The sequence below is a fragment of the Microchirus variegatus genome (genome assembly GCF_963457635.1).
Source record: "Microchirus variegatus genome assembly, chromosome: 18".
Classification (NCBI taxonomy): Eukaryota; Metazoa; Chordata; class Actinopteri; order Pleuronectiformes; family Soleidae; genus Microchirus; species Microchirus variegatus.
In genome coordinates this window covers 21,228,075-21,247,077 of record NC_139819.1, presented here as the reverse complement: position 1 = coordinate 21,247,077, position 19,003 = coordinate 21,228,075, and the positions used below count along the sequence as shown (strand labels likewise).

Genomic DNA, 19,003 nt, shown 5'->3' with positions numbered 1-19,003 from the left:
TACACACATATATATATATATGTGTGTGTATATACATAGTCTATGCATATTTTATATTTTATCTTCTATTATATTTTATTTATATTTTATGGTGTCGGGTAACTGGGGTGTTCTTTCCCGTCTCCTGTAAATAATTTTGATTTAACAGTGCCGTGTGTGAATGCTGGAATTGTTAATTTCCCAGAGAGATTAATAAAGTCGTCTGTCTGTCTTTTACATGATCCACATAATCTCATTGTAAACTGGAATATCCAGAATATCTTTGGTTTTGAGGTGTCAGTTTTCTCTGTTCTACTGCTTGGGGCTGCTAAATTAAAATCCTATTCATCACTTAGCTAGATACATGTAGAGCTTAGTGAGTAAACTGACCTTTTTCATATTTTCATCTGTCTTTGCACCATGTCACATACTGCCGTGTGTTTAACTTTTAGATCAAAGATGGCCGCTGGCATCAGACACAATTCATCTTCCAGACCCAGGACACAAACTTACTACCCATAGTGGATGTGTCCAACTTACCAACAACAGAACCCGGCTCTCGCTATCATCTGGAGGTTGGACCCGTGTGTTTCTTATAAGGCCCCGTGGATGGGGGCAGCGATATCCTTCATGGAGAGACTGCATCGGGGAGGACGGACAGGGGAAACCAGTCCTTCAGACCATTATGTTTGGATTGCAGAAACAGGACTGCACACCAGAGGAAGACGGCCCATTGGAAATGCAGAGTGGACTTATGGTGCTCATCAGCCTATGGAAAATAACAATCACCTCCTTTTTCAGAGACAAGATTCCCGTTTAGGAAGTAATATCAAAGTCTCATTCTGATCTCTTAGACCATGTTGTATCATATTTTCTTCACGGTCTGACGCTTCATTTTACAAGAACCTAAAACATTTTTTCCATGACATCTGTGCAGAATTATGGAACAGTTCCTTTCTTAATGTTGAAGTATTATTTATACATATGTATATGTACTGTATATTGTAATAGTAAGTGCAATAGTTTTTTTTATTGTTCTGCAGCCTTTTAGGCATATATCACTATCATAACTCATTCAGGTACACACAGGCTTGCTGCCACCAGGTCAATCTTTTTGAGCCTTTGTGAGACGTCACATTTAAACACATGTTCACACAAACAACTGCTGCGTGGTCATTTGTCATGTTAAGTTGGGGCCAAGGTTCTCCACGGTGTGTTTGGAGATTTGGAGATAAGTGTGTCCAGATGCTACCTCGTACTGCACCTCTCATCACACGGGAAACAAGTCGTTTCTTTATCGGATGACACGGAGGTGACGCTCGGATGATAATATTCCAACCAGCTCTCAGCCACACTGTTCTGTTGTCCTGTTTAGAAACATTGAATCTGCTTGCTTACTTATTTTTTTGACACAAAGATGAAATGTCACACAGATCGTTTTTGTTTTGGATGTATTCAATGTGTATTCTGTGCTTTAACAAAAAAAAGGGTAGTTTGTTAAATATATAGATATATAAACACAAGCCAAATTCATTAAATTATCTTTTAACCTCCTGTGACCCTGTGACCTCATAATATGCGGACATGACATTTTTGCTATGTCATTTCATTTGTAAGAACGTTGACCCGTCGACCTCATCTGGGGACACTGCCCACACCATCTAGTGGTCTCATAACATGTGGGGAAAAAAACAAGATGGCGGCAATACCAAGCAAACCTTTTTTTTTGGTTGCTCCCGACCGAAATATGGACAAGGGAAGAATCCTAAATTAATTTTATGAATGAAACGTGTATATTTATGCACAATAACGTCTGTAGCTTCATATGGCATGCATGTTTGACACATGTGAGCAATATTAGCTCATTAGCTAACATTTGAGCAATATTAGCTCAAATGTCCAACCCAATGGGACAATGGGTTTTTAGATAACTACTTATTGTAGAAAGCTAAAATTTCATTTTTAGGCTAATTAAGTCCTTCTGATCCCAAATAGCGAGGGAAAAGAATTAAAGCCAAGACAGATATCTAGAGCACGTGGAAAACTAAAATGAGGTCCTACTAATCCCAAATAGTAAGGAGACAACAAATGCACATCAAACAAATGTCTGGGTCTCAGAAAAAAAAAAAAACTTTTAATATTCTACGTCTGACACGGTACCATTTTTCTCTATTTGTTAAAAAATGTAGATGTATATTTATGCTAGCTACTTTCATTTTCTGCAGTGGATTCTATTCTAAATTTTATTTAAATTCTAATTTGCTTTCCAGTTCAAAACAAGATATTAAAGTTGCGTTTTGAAAAGCTTTCTTTTTCAAATGGAGCTTGAAAGATTATTCAGTCTCCCACTCACTTATATACTGGTGATGTATATTTACTGTTGATATGCTGCAGAATGTTCCCACCAACCTATCAACTCAGAGGGTTTAGCACAATACACATGACACGACCACATTACATGAGCTTGCAGGTCTGTACAGGCATTATGTGCTGTGTGAATGAAGTCTAAAGAGAAAAGTTATTTAATAAATATCTGAAACCCTTGTTAAAAAGCAGCTTTAAATGTTTTTTTGCCCCCCCCCCCCCCACCATTGCAGTAAAGCAAGATAATAGATAATAAAATGCATTTAAACTGCCTGCTTAGGAAAGTGCATTTTAGCTTCCTTCATTTCACACCTGAACCTGTCAAATCCTGACAGCTACTATCATTGTAAACAGAGAAAAATTGTGTCCTTGAAGTTACGCCTAATTCGTTTTTCCTCCCGTGACAACTGAATTATTGATTACAAAAACACAGACAGACGTGGAGTTTGAAAGCACTTGATTAGCTTATGTTTATGTCAGTATACATTCGCTTATCTGGGACACATGGCATGGCGGCCTCCGTCGACAGGTAGGTTGACTCCAGTGATAAAGCTGGCAGCGTCAGAGGCCAGGAAAGCGATGCTCTGGGCCACTTCATCCACCTCACCTGGTCGACCGAGGGCGTGGGTTTGTTTACACTTTGCGAGAAACTGGTGGTGAAAAAGAGAGTAAATGGACTGCATTTATATAGCAAATGTTGATGTCAAAAGTATGGTTACATTCACACACAATGCTATATCTCAATGTTTCCCAAACCTGGTCCTCAGGGAACATCGCCCAGCCATGTTTTAGATGCTGCCCTGCTCCAAAACCATACATGATAATAAACTTTTGTCATTTTTTTTTTCTTCAATAATTTAACGTTTCAACTTTGGTAAAAAAAACAACAAAATCAAACATTGTTTCAACTTTTGTCTAAAAAAAAAGTTATATTTCAACTTTTGTCCTTTTTTTCCCCCAAAAATTTAATGTTTCAATTTGTGTCTTCTTAAAAAATAAATAATGTTTTTGTTTTTTTTCAAAAATGTAATGTTTCAAATGAAAAATAAAATAATAAAAAAAAACATTTCAACTTGTCTTTAAAAAAAATTATAATAATGTTTCAACTTTTGTAAGAAAAAAAACAATCAAAAATTGAATGTTTCATCTGAAATCAGGTGTGTTGGAGCAGGGCAACATCTAAAACATGGCAGGGCTGTGTTCCCTGAGGACCAGGGTTGGGAAACTGCTTTATCTCATGCTTTAATGCTTTTGTTTGCTTGTTGAACAATGACACCATCCATTCAGACACCTGAATTTGGAATTTGGACCCTAGTCCACAAATGGACTTGTGGACTAGGGGAACCAGGAACTGTACCATCAACCTTCAGTTTGCACCAAGGGATGGACATAAATATGAATATGTATATATATTTTTACAATTTTGAGGATTTAAAAAAGTATTTCCTTTGTTTTATTTAGAATTATTTTCAGAGGAAAAACCAACCCATTAGGACAAAGCTCGGAAACGCAATAGTAAGTGTGGAAAAGCATATTTTTTCCGTGATTGCTAGGTAACCTTCTATCATACATGAAAAACATAAAAAAATACTTTAGCAGCTGTGCAGCTTATTTCTCTCTTTGCCTCTTTCAGGATCAGGACAAACACAGGATTTCAACAAATAAGATAAAGCATGTTTTTGAAACAAACGATCGGACCATAGCTTCAAGCTAAATGACCATGGTGCCAAAACATTTAGTGATGCATTGTTACCTGAGTGTACTGCTCCTCATCCAGTCCTGCTCGCTTGTGCACCTCTGTGACAATCACACCTGGGCTGAAGAGATAAAAACATGAATAGATGATATTACAAAAATACTATTCTGATTTCTCTGACTTTCTTAAGTTAGAAAGTCAGATGTCGAATGGAAAATAAAAAGTCTTGAATATATATACATATATATATATATATATATACACATATATATATGTACACATATATATATACACATATATATATATATTCATTAACGGCACATACCACACAGAGTTCACTCTAACTTGTTTCGATGCCAGCTCTGCAATAAAAAGCAGTCATATGTGACACCCTGGCCACTGGCGCAAATGACTTCAATGCTGAATGTACCACGCTAAAACGGGTCTCGACTCACCGAGTGCGGTACATCGTGTGAACTGGTCAATGGCAGACTTGGACATGCAATAGGCGAGCACACCAGGGAACTGGGGAAGAAAATCACAGGTTCCTTATAATAACAAAATATGGTGTAATAGGGGTGGGAATCTCTTGGCACCTCACGATTCGATTCGATTACGATTCCGAGGTCAACGATTCGATTCTAAACCGATTATCGATGCATCTCGATGAAACAATTTTTTACTTTAATACTTTGCTACTCATTTAAAAGTAAGATAAAGCAACATAAATATAAATGTGGTAGTGCCCCCTCATCTGCCTCATCTGGTGCAGACAGCCCTTTATTTCTTCGCACCGCCCCTGCGCTGTTCTCTTCTCCCTCTCCTGCGCCGTTCGTCGCTCCTGCGTCTCCAAGCGCTCATTTGATTTTGATTTGATCTAAAGCAGACTGGATCGTTTCTCTACGTGTTTTATCCCCACATAAGAATAACGATCTTTGTGACGAGGATGGAATACAGTCACTCTGCTGTGAAGTGAATGTTGCGGGGAGTTGATAATCTGTGCCGCACGCAGCCAAGTTTCACTTTTGCGCAGAGACTTTCCAGCGTTTAACAGGCTCTGTTCCACCGTGAACACGCTCTGTTTCGACCTCCGAATTATCGGTGCATCCCTTAATATAACATCTTTATTGACAAGAACGATGTAACCGTAATAATTAGGGATGCACCGATTAATCGGCCAGTGATCGGAATCGGCCGATTTTCACGTGATCGGCCGAAATCGGTCAGAATATTCCGATTTTAATAAGCCGATCAAATGCACCCGCATCGCGCAGCATCAGCAACACATGTGCAATCGGAAATGGCCCCAAAAATGGCAATCGGTGCATCCGATGTTTTTTTTTTTTAATTCCGATTATTAACTTATCCGCATCCATTCGAAATCGTTCTAGAGAGAATCGCGATGCATCGAAGAATCGATTATTTTTCCCACCCCTAGTGTATTATATGGTGGTGTTTATGCTCACTGATCGCTGTCCATTGACACTGGAAACATTGACGATGGAGCCTTTGGTCTTGATTAAGTGTGGCACACAAACTTGAGTCAGATGATATATAGATCTGGAAAATGAGGCGAATGTTAGATGTTAGAGGTCGTCAGAAGTAAAACTATATATGAAAAGTATCATCATCAGCTGTTCGTCTCCTTATGAGACTGTAAAGGACACTTACATCCCAAGGTTTATGATAGAATTCATCAATGTGATAAGAGCTGTATGACACCTCACTTACTATTACATTAGGCAGCTGGTGAAGGACAGCGTGACCTTTGGTGAAAATTCTCTTTTTTTATATTTATACCACATCAGATTTTAAAGCTATGATAAATGCAAAATCCAGTCTGTTGCACTAAAGTGTATACTTTTCTTAAATTGTTCTCATGACCAAATACAGTAATAATCACATCACCTCTCCAAAAGCTTCATCATTCACTACATTTTAGTACTGTACACCTGTGTGATGTTTAAGACTCAGGGTCGTATGGTCCTACCTGACGTTAACGTTCATGACCTTGTCATACTCGGCCAGGTCAGTCGTCTCTATGCTGCCCATGACCAAGATCCCAGCACTGTTCACCAAAATATCCAGGCGGCCAAAGTGAGCAATAGTCTTCTCCACTGTCTTTTTCACCGTCTCCTCATCTGTGAGGTCTCCAGGGACAAGCAAGGGCTGCGTAGGAATTCAATCTCAATGCTTAATTAGGCAGTGTTGCATAGGTGTCTACATAACTAGATACACAGCAATGAGTTCCTATGTCCCAAATATTTGTCCCTTTTTGCTGTAAGGCAACGGTGCTAACCACTATGTCCCTATTATTATTATTATTATGCTTATATTTTGTTATTTTCAAATTTGTAATTTCAAATTAAAAGTCCCATACTGGCACTTTTTAAATCGAAAATGCATCAATTTGAGATGTAATAATAATAATTTAAAAAAACAGGGCGTTGTGTTCAGGGCATCTATACCAACATAATTTTTTGACATATTTTTGTTTTTATTACATGTCAAATTGATCATTGGTCGATTAAAAATTGCCAATATGGGACACTTAATTTGAAATTTCTTTAAAACCGTACACTAAAAATTTCTGATATCCAGTACACTAGTAGATATCAATGTGTTCAACCAGGGGTCTCAAACTCGTGGCATTTATTTTGAAATTACAAAATTCCACATTTAATTATATATAAGCCTGTCTAGTGTTTTAATTACAATTGTGTGTTTGAGTGAATGTCTTAATTATGTTTTATATCTGTCTGTTTTTGTTATTTACAGATTCATTTTGCATCATAAAAGTTTTTTGTTGTTTTTTGTCTTGAACTATCTATCAAAACAAACACTTTTACTTTGAAATGGTGTGTGATGTCAGCTTAAATATTTATAATTGCAACATCATGATGGATTATCAATACATATAATCTTAATTTCTAATCACTAAACTGTTAATTTGTAATGAATTGTTGGACTTTTTTAACTCGACCTGGCCCTCCTGACCAGACTAGAAGTTCAATGGCCCCCAGGTCATTTTGAGTTTGAGGCCCCTAGGTTAAACACAAATGTTTAATTCTTATTCATAACTTTTAAAGAACTCTATACAGTTGCTCAAAGTCTCCAGCTATTCAGTTTCTAAACATAGCTGTGAGGATTTTCATTATTTTTCCAATTAAAAAATGTGATCCCAAACGAGCACTCACAAACACTGCGCTCAGTGTTTTATTTTGAAAACAGGATGTTAATTGTCTTGTCAGCCTGAGTCATTGGGTCACAGGAGCATATATCGTGAAAGCCTTATTAAGTAGGGTGTTCAAATTCAGCGTCAAACCACAGGAACTATCCATTTATGGATTACTGTCATATAAATGCTGCGTCACACACACACTCAATTCAGAACACACCAGTTAGTAAAGTTATACTGTATACACGTATCTAATTGCAACTACGACGCAGCATGGATATATAATATGAAATGGATAGAGCTCCGCCCCTTCGCTTCCGTTCATTCCTATGAAGCTGCTCACCCAGCGCATATGCTAAAAAAGTGTTTGACTTCCGCGTTTATTTCCGGGTTATGGGGCCCATAGAGCATACACAGTAGTGTCACTACCATAATTCCTCTCGGCAATGTGAACGTCATCAGTTTCACGATGTCCGGGACTGAACACAGTGATAAAGTGCAGCATGTCAGTCTCCTCTCCTCAATGAACCCACAAAGCAGCTCGCTAATACATCGATAATACGGTTAAAATAAATGTTAATGAGCGCCGAATAAACAACTAAAACCTGCTTTGTCATAATATTTTAAAAATGTAAACGAAACCCCCTCATTGTCTTCATTTATTCACGTTTCTCATGAAGTTTTCATATCGTACGGTTCACTGACAGCAGCGCCGTTCCCGAGACGCCACATGACCGCGCTTGGCTGTGCTCGTACACAGCTGTGACGTCACTCTGAGAAATAAGATTTGTCTGGGCTTTTTATGACCTTTAGGAATGTTTTTCAAACATGAAACTCCATGAACTAAAAATACATTAATATAAAGATCTATAAAAGCCCGTGTCCATGTCTCGAGGTGTCCTGTGGACACTTTTACACGCGTCTCTTTTACTATTGCGGTCAATGGGAAAATTGCTTTTTGGGCTCCATGGGTTTCTTTGTTGCAGTACCCACAGTGGCCATCATGCAAAAAATGTCTTCAAGGCAGAGGGGGCGGAGCTCTATCCAGTTCATATTATACATCCATGCGACGCAGCTAATTGTGAGGGTGTGTTTGTTTTTAGTACCTCTGCGGCGCCACAGTCGGTGCATTGTTTAGCTATTTTCTTCAGATTGTCCACATCGCGGCCGTTCAGACACAATAAGGCTCCGAGTTTGGCGAACAGGACGCTTGTTCCAGCCCCGATACCAGAGCTGGCCCCGGTAATCAGGGCCACTTTACCCCTCAGAGAAGACACCTACAACACACACACAGATCACGATAGCCACACAGGTATCCACACAGTATTTTTAGTACGCAACGTGTAATTAAGGTTAAAGAAACCTACAAGTACTTGAGATATGACCAATTATAGCTTATAACTGTATTCATAAATAGACAGTAAACTTACTTTACATGCATCCTCTGAGGCCATTTTCTGGACAGTTGTGTGAAGTTTGCGTGGACTTGCTAATGTCAGTGGGACAGTGCTTCGTCCATTAGTGATGACGTAGTATGCATGACGTACGCATGAGGCCTTGATTGGGTAGTTCATGCATTCCAAAATCTTATCTCATATTTACCCATGTAACACAATCATTTCCAAATTTGTTGACATTGATGCGAAATGCAGTTTTTGTGAAACTGAGCCAGAGGCAGCTTTACATTTGTTCTGTCACTGCCCTGTTTCTGTTGTGTTCTGGAGAGACACAGAGAAGTTTATTCAGAACAGGACTAGTCATATTATAGCAACTACCCCCAAAGATGTTGTCACTGAAGCAAGTCTTTAAGTCACATGACAAATCTTATTCTTGCATTTGGTAAATTTAACATTCATAAAGCACGATTCTCTAATTCCTTCCCTAATATTAACAGAATTTAATTCCACTTGTACATAGATACTTTAACCCATATTGTCAAACAAAAAAGCGAATACACAGTTTTATTCTGATGAACTATTTTCCATAGCCCCTAGTTCAGACATTATGCCTATTTTTGATTGATTTATTTAGTATGTTATGTTTGTTTAAATGACATTTATTTAGTTTCATATATTCAGCATATATGTGAGCTGTTTTTCTGTCATATATAACTGATATGCACATTGTTTTATATGTATATTCGCTGTATGTTTCTAATTTCAAATAAAAGTTTGTTTATAAAAAAAATAAAAAATAAATAAAAAACTTCTAAAAAAAAGTGTAGTTCATGCAGTACTGCAAGGTTTTTTAAAAACATTAAATTGCCACGTTTGTCTATCTGGAATTACTATTTCAGATATACGTGACGTCATTTTGACGAGTCTACAATTCAATTGTTTCTAATGACGTCACTTTTGTCATTTACAGATATTTACAAATTGTAGATATCTCCAATTCCAGTTTCAGACATCTATAACATCGTTACATTATCGCTACCTGAAGATATCCAAAAATGACAATGTAGATATCTTCAAAAGTATCTTGAACTTGAATTATGTCTTGTTTGGTCGTTATCTTAAACTGGAATTAGAAATGACTAATAAAAGATTATGGTTTTTTTAGTTACCTTCTTAATAAACCGTAATTTTCAAGAACAAAAAATGCTTATTGATGATTATTAGTCATAAACTGCATGCATGATTTCATTACAAGTTCTCTATGAAACCATGCATATACAATGTAATACATGCCATTTACTTTTAGAATGTCTTTGTTTTCTGCAAGAATGCAATATAAATAATTAAAAAGATAATCTGTACATGCCCTAAAAAGATTTACATGAAAGCTTTATTCAGTATAAAACACAGGCAATTAACAGACACCTATAAAAGCCAAAAATTACTGCGCAAGTGAATGCATTAAATAGGTCTGAGAATTGCCAACAACGTGACATACATAATCTAGATTTGTTCAGTGAAGAAATCAGTGTTTTTCACTCATATTGATGGTTCTATTCTTAATCATATGCATTTTGTGAATACAACAAATACTTCTAATGAGTCAGCGGGCTTTCTCGCCAATGCTCAGCATACCCAGAACCTGAAAAAACAGTGTCTGCGTCAAAACCAAAATCTAATGTTTCTTTTCTTTCACTGGGCAATAACCAACATCCCAGAAAATTTCAATAAAAGTAATCTTTTGCTTTTTGAGCTGTGCTGCTCACAAACAAAAAAACAGCAGGAAATATAACCTCCTTGGCAGAGGTCATTATACATTTTAAGTCTTGCAAGGTCAACACAGAATGTCTGTGTTTACCCAGCAAAAGGGTTAGCATGAATGGTGACATCTTTTATTCGGGTTTCAGTCAGTGGTCGAAACGTCTTTTCATTGACGGGCAATTTCTCCAGTTCGTCCAGCGCCTCCAATCCATCGATAATCCTATACGTTGAAAAGAGTGGCGTATCAATTAAAACTGATGCAAGATCAGGCAAAGACATGATATATTATTACACATAAACTTGTTCACAGCCGTGAAGGTAACATACTTTCCAAACACCGTGTACTTCATGTCCAAATGTGGCTGTTTAGCATATGTAAAGAAAAACTGCGAGCCATTCGTGTTGGGGCCGTTATTGGCCATGGAGACCACTCCCCTCACGTTGTGCTGAAATGAGACAAATTCAAAAGATACAAAACATTAATGTTTGACCTCTGAATCAAAAGTACTTGGGTAAATTAAATAACTCACTTTTAAGTGCTCACTGAACTCATCTTCAAATTTGCGACCCCATATACTTGTTCCTCCTTTTCCGGTGCCTGGGTTAATAGATTACAAGGATGAAAAAACTAAAGTGGCATTGTGATCCCAGTAACCCTAACCCTGTTAATATTACTGGCCTGTACCTGTAGGATCTCCAGTTTGAACCATGAAGCCTTTAATGTTTCTGTGGAATGGGGAACCACTGTAGAACCCACTGGCACACAAGGCAAGAAAGTTCTGTAAGAGAAAATAATCATGATGACACCTGTCATGAAAAGCAATGACATCACTGAGAACAATGCACCAGATTATTGTGTTTAGTTACAACTAAAGCTCCAGAGCTTTTCAGAATCTTACAAACAGGGAAAGCCTAAACTATTGGTACTTGATTGGAACTATTGGTATTTGATTTTATTGGTTTATTTTGCATGAATAATTGGCTGTCGCTTTACCTATGCTACTACAACAATATATTAGCTACATTTACAGGTAATATCTGCATTTCAAGTATGATCCAAACATATGAAATTACGCTAGTTACATTTTACACATTTGAAAACATGTATGCATGTACAGTACAGTATGTGTGTTTCAATTCTGTTGTATTACTGTAAGTCTGTTTTCATACTCTTTATTGTTGATGAGAGGACGTATGGTTGTTCTATCTATCTATCTATCTATCTATCTATCTATCTATCTATCTATCTATCTATCTATCTATCTATCTATCTATCTATCAAATAGGAAGGGGTAGCCTGGAGCATAATACGTTTCAATGAACTAAACAGGATATGTCCACAATGTAAAGAAAGGCAGCAGGATTATTACACATCTTATTCTACAGACTGAAGAGAACATCTTTGTTTCTCACAGAGAGAAGAGGTTCTCTCTGTGTTTCTTCCCTCCGACATAGCGAATCACATCGTAATCATATTTCCTGTCAAAATAATCGCAATTAGATATTTATTCAATATCGTTCAGCTCTACTTTTGCTCATAAGGGTGGGTGGTGAGGCTCATTGGGCTCATTCAGCACCCCTAAAGCTCTGACCCTAGAATCGCCCCTGATTTCATCCATTTAATAAACTTTTGATTGAAGATCAAATTGTGTTCTGTTGAGAGGGAGTCTTTTTCATTAAACATCATCATCGATTAAAAAAAAAAAAATCGATGAAACGTAAAGTTAAAGAAAACACGTGAACTCACCTCACATGATTTTGGCGAGCGCTCACAGAATAACTCGATTTTAATGTCTCCCAGATCCGTATGAAGAGTAACAGCCTGTAAAAGAAACACACAAAACAACGTCATCCTGAGATCATCAACTAACGATTGGCACATCCATTCAGTAATGTTGGCTGTTTATCTGAGCCCGTTACCCAGACGGCAAAATAAGACTCTACACAAGGTTTGGTATCTAATTGCCTCTGTGCTATATTATATTTAACACCATGTTAGTTTATAAGTCGCTCAACTATTGTGATAATTATACCAAAACAATGTAAACTAAATGTTACCATTTCAAACGTGGCGTCTCAAAACAAGTCCGTCTGGGAAATACGTCCGTCTTCGCGCCGTTACCACATCGTTGATGGTTCCGCATTGCACTCGTTGTAATTACAGACAGATTTCGGGTTATAATTGACCTAATAAATGTTAAGTATTTCACTCTGTGTAGTGGACATATATAAAATACGCATTTAAAGGTATTTAATTAAATATTACCAGATCTGATGTTGTATGACACAATAAAGGTATTGTAACCAGATATAGGAAAGGAGAATAATTGAAAAAATAGTAGTAAAACTTTATTTCACTTATCTACATGGGAAGATGCAGCATTGCGATGTGATTCGCGATATCAGAGGGAATGGTAATTTTTACATTATTCTTATTTTTATAAAGAAAAAAAAACATATTTAAAACGATTAATGTGTGATATTTGTGCAGCTCTGTGAGAAACAATGATGTTCTCTTCAGTCTGTAGAATAAGATTTGTAATAATAATTCATCTAAAATTATATTTTCACACACATTTTGACGAGGGGCTGCAGAGCGGAGCAGCCGTGCAGGTACAGAGAACGTAACGGTGAGAAGAGGATGATACCATTTGTTAGGCGGGGGTGTTTTCATTTTCATTAAAAAAAAAGATAAATATATATACATTTTAAACCAAAACATATGGAGTAGTTGCCATGGATGTATAATATGAACTGGATAGAGCACCGCCCCCTCTTCCTTGAAGACAATTTTTACATGGTGGCCACTGTGGGTACTGCAACAAAAAAATCCCATGGGGCCCAAAAAGCAATTTTCCCATTGACCGCAATAGTAAAAGAGACGCCTGTAAAAATGTCCACAGGACACCTCGAGACATGGACACGGGCTTTTATAGATCTTTATATTCTATATTTTTTAATCATTCATGTTTTATATTTGAAAAACATCCCTAAAGGCCATTATAAGCCCAGACAAATCTTATTTCCCAGAGTGACGTCACAACTGTGTACGAGCACAGCCAAGCGCGGTCATGTGGCGTCTCGGGAACGGCGCTACTGTCAGTGAACCGAAAACTTTATGAGAAATGTGAATAAGACAATGAGGGGGTTTTATTATGACAAAGCAGGTTTTAGTTATTTATTAGTCGCTCATTAACATTTATTTTCGAACGTATTATCGATGTATTAACGAGCTGCTGTGTGGATTCTACGGAGACCCTAAAGGGACATGGAGAAAAGAAAAAAAAGAACCGTTTCGCGTGCTCACCAGATACTTTCGCGTGCTCACCAGATACTTTCGCGTACTCACCAGATACTGTTAGAGGCTAAGCTAAGCTAACCGACTATGTGTGAGCGTGCGTGTGACGTCAGTGAGTGAAACAGGAAGTGTGTGTGTGCCGTGTTGTTTATGTTGGAGAGCCGCAGCAAGAGACTGTCACGCTTCATACTGTTGCTTGGTTATGTTCTCCCCTTTATGAGAGAGTCTCATTGTACCCAGAGAGGCTGTGCATCACCCTGCAGTAATGAAATAAAGTGCCGTGTTCAACGCAGACGGAGTCCCGCAGTTGTTGTGTTGTTGCTGAACGAGCTAACCCAAGCTAAGGAGTTAGCGGTCCCTTTACTATGGTTCGGGGAACTGCCGGATTGGTGTTGTTAACAATACTTTCTCGTGCTCATCAGAAAGTAATTGCATGCGGGCATGATGTCAGTGAGATCATCCACTGCAGTCATTTCGGTTTGTGTTTCTGTGTGAAAATGACAGTAGCTACAGGAGTTAGTTAGTGTATTTTAGCCTGGGACTCTACTTGCTCTCTACGTCACAGTCAGGTTGTGTCTGAAATAAATTTAAAACTTATTTCGAAGCCTTTGGAGTCTTTTTCGGTGCAAGGGATACATCACTTTGGATCCTGTTGTTAATTTCATTCATGAACAGTTACAAACGGCAGCCACCACTCCACTCCACTCCACTCCGAGTGCGCCTTTTCTGCCAACACTTTGGCAAATACTTTGAGACAACTGGGAAAGTCAGCGCGTTGGTTTGCTTACTTGTTGACAGACTCTCAAGAGCGCACTTTTCCTTGTTTTCACTCCAGTCTCAATCGAGAAGACGCTTTAGCGCTGTAAATTAAGGGAATAACAGATGCATCGGATCAGCTGATCTCTTTAGTTAACTGCTCAAAGAGAGAGAGAAGAGAGTTCTGTCGCGGGGAGTTCATAATCTGCTCTGCGCCAAGTTTGCTGCCAAGTTTCGCTTCTGCGCAAAGAGACTTTCCAGCATTTAATAGGTGCTGTTCCACCGTGTACTCACGTCTTGTTGGAATCTTGTGGTGTTCCAAACTGATCTTGGACAGACTCTAAGCAGGTATAGACAGGCGCATGCTGGCCGCAGTTTTTGCATGCGTCATCACAACATTGTTTCGGGGAAACGGGAGGAAATTATAGTAATTTAAATAAAAAATTGTAATAATAGCCTAAAAGTAGGGCGTCTAATTTCTTATTTTATTGCAGCGAGTTTTGACTGATTAACTTCACCCTAGCACCTGCGGGTGGAGAGACTGCAGCTCTACAGGTGTGGCGGGCCAGCGCAGCCGCTGAGGATGCGTGGACGCACGTATAAGTGAAAACAGAATGACATATACGCTGATATAGTAACTTGACAGCAGCTGAGACGTTGTGATATTGATGTGTGTGTGCATAACTACTGTTTTGAATCAGCAGCTGCTACGGTCTGCAGCTTTTTTTTTTTTCTGCTCCCTCTTGCACCGCTCTTCCTTATCGCCACTGAGGGCCGCACTTACATTAAACATTGATATCAAGTGGGGGGCCACAAAAAAACTGTGGAGCTGTGACCGTGTGATGATGTCATCGTGACACTGATGACGGTGTGGACTGCGGAGCTGTGACCGTGTGATGATGTCATCGTGACACTGATGACGGTGTGGACTGTGGAGCTGTGACCGTGTGATGCACTGAGACCTGCGGTCACTTCACCACTGATTTCCGGGGAGGATGTTTCTCTTATCGTCACTATCTGTTAATAAAGTTACTGTTAAATGTGATGAACACGCAAATTGTAGGTGAATATAAACGTGTTGAGTGAAAGAATCGGGAGTTATAAAACGACTTTAACACGTTATTATTCCTAATAATAATTATACAATTCAGACAAAAACAACATTGTTCCTGTAACATATAAACTAAAGCCGAAGTTAACGTGACGTCGGTATTCATGAAATCTACTAGTGGAAATCTGCAAAAGTGTTGTTTTTTTGTCAAATTCTGATATATTTTCATACGATAATGACTTGTAATGTGTTAATTGAAATAGATTAAAAACAGGATTCCATGTCCCCCTCAAGACGTTCAAAAGAAACCAGTTTGATTAAACCAAGTTTATTTTCATTTTACCCTTAGCGGACAGTATACAAGAGAGACACATGTTCAAGCATAACACATCATCCATGTCACTGTTAATGCCTGGGGGTGGTTGGGGTATTTTAAAATTTTATTTTGTACCCAAAATGCCCCAGCATGCAAACACGCATAGCACTCACATCTCACTCACTTTCTCTGTATTGCAATGACAAATTAATAACAACACCTGGTCCTTGAGAGAGAGAAAAAAAACCCAAAACAAAGAAACAAACATTTGAACAAAGAGGTTCCTTTGAAAACATTAACACATTTTGTTTTAATCCAGCAGTCAATATTAAATACACTTAACTAAAAAAAACAACAACTATGTATAGAAATGCATATAAAATGTTATCACAACTGATCGAATAAATAAAAAGAAAACAAAATAGGCAATCAACTCAAAAACATTAGTGAGTACTAACTGGATTCCTGAGAAATTTAGCTACACTATCATATCCATTAGCTGTCAAATAGAAAACAAAATAAAGTATAAAATGATAAAAGAACAGACAGGAAAATACATATAACAAAAAGGTAACGGCAACTAATATTTTGACTTATTTCACTTTACTAACCTACATCATGTATTTGTAGTGTACTGAGTTACTGACAGTGCTCAATAAAAAGAAATTGTCACGCTAAATTACGATATACTGATTGTCTGAATGTGTGGTGTATTGCTGAGGCATTCTGGATGTCATTTAAAATACTCCAGGTGTGTTGTTTAAAGGTCATTTTATTTTTAGTTCTAAAATACTTAAACCGTATTCAAACACTATTTTAATCTCATGGCTGGCAGTCACTCACTCCAACCTTCCCACGCGAGAAAACACGCAAACCATGCATTGTATACATTTTCCGTCATGTAACTTGTGGCAGAGGTGCTATAGTGCAAATGCATTCTCCAGCTACTCAACTTTCTTACCATTTTATGAAAAAATAATAATAATGTAAAAAAGATAAATGCCCAAGCATGTGAGAAAACTACATCACTTCCAAGTTTTACATAGATTTAAAAAAGGCAATATTGCACAATAAAGGATAGTTGCATGTTTTTTTTCATCCCAGTTATTGTACTCTATATTGCTACTGTCCATGTAAAAGTCAACACAAGAGCCCCTGTTTGCATGTTGTGCTGTGTGTGTTTTTCCTTAAACATCATGCTGCGTCCTGTGAAAAACCACAGGCAAAAGGCAAAACGTTTTTAACTTTCCTTTACAAATGATGCCATTTAAACTGGGAAAAAATAACAAGGACGATTACAGAATCTGACCTGAAAGCACTGAAACACATTAATGAATGAACAAAACATCAATAAATAAAAAGGGTAATATCTACAATTACGCAAAATTAAGACAAATTTGTGACAGAATACGACTAATTACAAAACTGTGAGAGGAAATGTGTAAAGCTTAATAACATCTATGGCCCTTGCTCTGGACAATACTGAGGTTACACCAATTATTTTGAATGGCTTATTATGATTTTTAAAAGCGTAATTGCCAATTATAATTTTTAAAATCAATTTAACTGGTTTGAGTGAATTAATATATATATTTTTTAAAAAATGTACTAAAAACTTGTGTGAATATGATCTGGTTTCTTTGCTCTTCTATGACAGCAAATGAAATGTCTTTGGTTTGCAGGTGAATTTTGAGGTTTAGGAAAGACTGACGTTTCACACAATTTCCTGCATTTATGGACAAAACTACTAATATATTAATTAAGAATTGATTTTAAATATGTGTCAGCACTATACACTCAAATACATTGTTGGTTCTTATTAAACTTCTTGTGCAGCAGAAAACAAACATTAAGGGTTACTTTCTTATCATGGCTTTGAAAGAAACAATTTACCTCTGGCACAAATAAATCAAGAGAAGAAAAAGAATTCCACTCATTCCCAGATGAAAATGTGAAAATGAAACCTAACAACTATTTGGGTGTATTCTGCTTAAAATGAGGTGTTATCAGGCACTCTGCAATCTTGAGGTGTTGGGGTGAATTTCAGCTTTTGATGAACATAAAGCGAGTGTGAAGTCAGCGGTGCAGTATTTTTCTACTGCAATATGCACCTAAAAAGGCAAGTGAACAACATGGGCGCCACACTCATAGTGGAAGCTTATGTTCCAGTTGTGTCAAAATCCACAAATGCTACAGCAAATATAAAATAGAACACAAACAGTATGCAACACATAAGTAAATTTAAGTTAAGGCATCAGACATGACACGGAAGCCTCCAATTGTTTTTGACATCGTCAAAATGTCATATTTTCCTTTTAATTAACTGGAATGTGGCTTGATTATTGAGAAGAGCTTAAACTTGTCCCTTGAAGTTTTAGAATTTGCTTGTAACAATGTTCTTTTGAATCAAAAAAAGATGTCCTTCACCACACAGTAATTAATTAAATGAAACCATTAACGTTACAGATGGATATAAACTCAAACACTGAATATTTGAGGGATGCAGTTGAGCATTAACATATCTGAATGATAGAAACATAATATTACAATGTAACAATAAACAGAGAAGAACACATGGCCAGATGTTTATAAAACAGATTTGACATGTCTGCTTTCTAACCTGTATTTAGCAAACAGTAACTTTCATGGCAGACATGTAGAACAGTGGATACTCTTATCCACTACAGTAATTGCAGTAAAGCATCCATCGTTTGTTATCCTATATAACCTTACACTGAACTCTTACACAGACGTGTTCTGCCTAAATTAGTTTCCTCTTCTTCTGTGCAATTAATTGCAGACAAAGCTGTAAATGCAGAGAATATTGCTCAGTTCCCACTGATTAGTAAACTGAGAGTGAAGGTTGTATATGTGCTTCCATTTCCACATTTTTCAAGATTCATTCCTGTTTTTATCCAGCATTACCCAACATCTGCGATACTTCAATTTATCGCCACCATTAAAAGAGAAGCATAAAATGTAAATGCATGCTGCAGAACAAAATGCCACTGCTACATTATTGCTGCTACCACCATTCTTAGGAGTGTCTTTAAAGGAAGAGAAAAGTCCACTGGACAGAAGCTATCAAAAATAATATTTACGTATTGGTTTGTGATTTGCAATACCCAACCTTAGTGGCAGCAAATTTTTTCCATGAGCCTTCCCTGTGGGACAGTCTGGTCAATCCTCCAAGTCTGTGAGTCATCC

General features: G+C 37.5%; 3 protein-coding genes across 3 annotated transcripts in view; 1 reads left to right on the top strand and 2 right to left on the bottom strand.

The window, feature by feature from the left end:
* The window catches only part of col27a1b (collagen, type XXVII, alpha 1b), a gene marked incomplete at its 3' end in the record, with an annotated part of 87,765 nt that extends 87,187 nt beyond the window's left edge, over positions 1-578 (top strand). Inside the window, exon 61 of the mRNA XM_083905395.1 lies at positions 432-578. Within this exon, the coding sequence (XP_083761521.1) occupies positions 432-578 (147 nt within the window). The remainder of the gene's footprint in view (positions 1-431) is intronic.
* Positions 579-2,811: 2,233 nt separating this feature from the next.
* LOC310940025 (3-oxoacyl-[acyl-carrier-protein] reductase FabG) lies at positions 2,812-8,725 on the bottom strand. Its single transcript, XM_083904938.1, has 8 exons — positions 8,648-8,725; positions 8,324-8,494; positions 6,030-6,208; positions 5,506-5,599; positions 4,495-4,564; positions 4,365-4,401; positions 4,097-4,160; positions 2,812-2,993 (listed from the first exon to the last, which is right to left on the bottom strand). Exons 1-8 carry the CDS (start codon positions 8,669-8,671, stop codon positions 2,835-2,837), a joined length of 798 nt encoding a protein of 265 aa, XP_083761064.1. The 5' UTR covers positions 8,672-8,725; the 3' UTR covers positions 2,812-2,834.
* A 1,743-nt stretch (positions 8,726-10,468) lies between these two features.
* On the bottom strand, positions 10,469-12,482 carry ppil3 (peptidylprolyl isomerase (cyclophilin)-like 3; the record flags this gene model as incomplete). The annotated part of the gene is made up of 6 exons (XM_083905036.1): positions 12,434-12,482; positions 12,123-12,197; positions 11,061-11,154; positions 10,906-10,973; positions 10,703-10,821; positions 10,469-10,595 (listed from the first exon to the last, which is right to left on the bottom strand). Exons 1-6 carry the CDS (start codon positions 12,434-12,436, stop codon positions 10,469-10,471), a joined length of 486 nt encoding a protein of 161 aa, XP_083761162.1. The 5' UTR covers positions 12,437-12,482.
* Between the last annotated feature and the right edge of the window lie 6,521 nt (positions 12,483-19,003).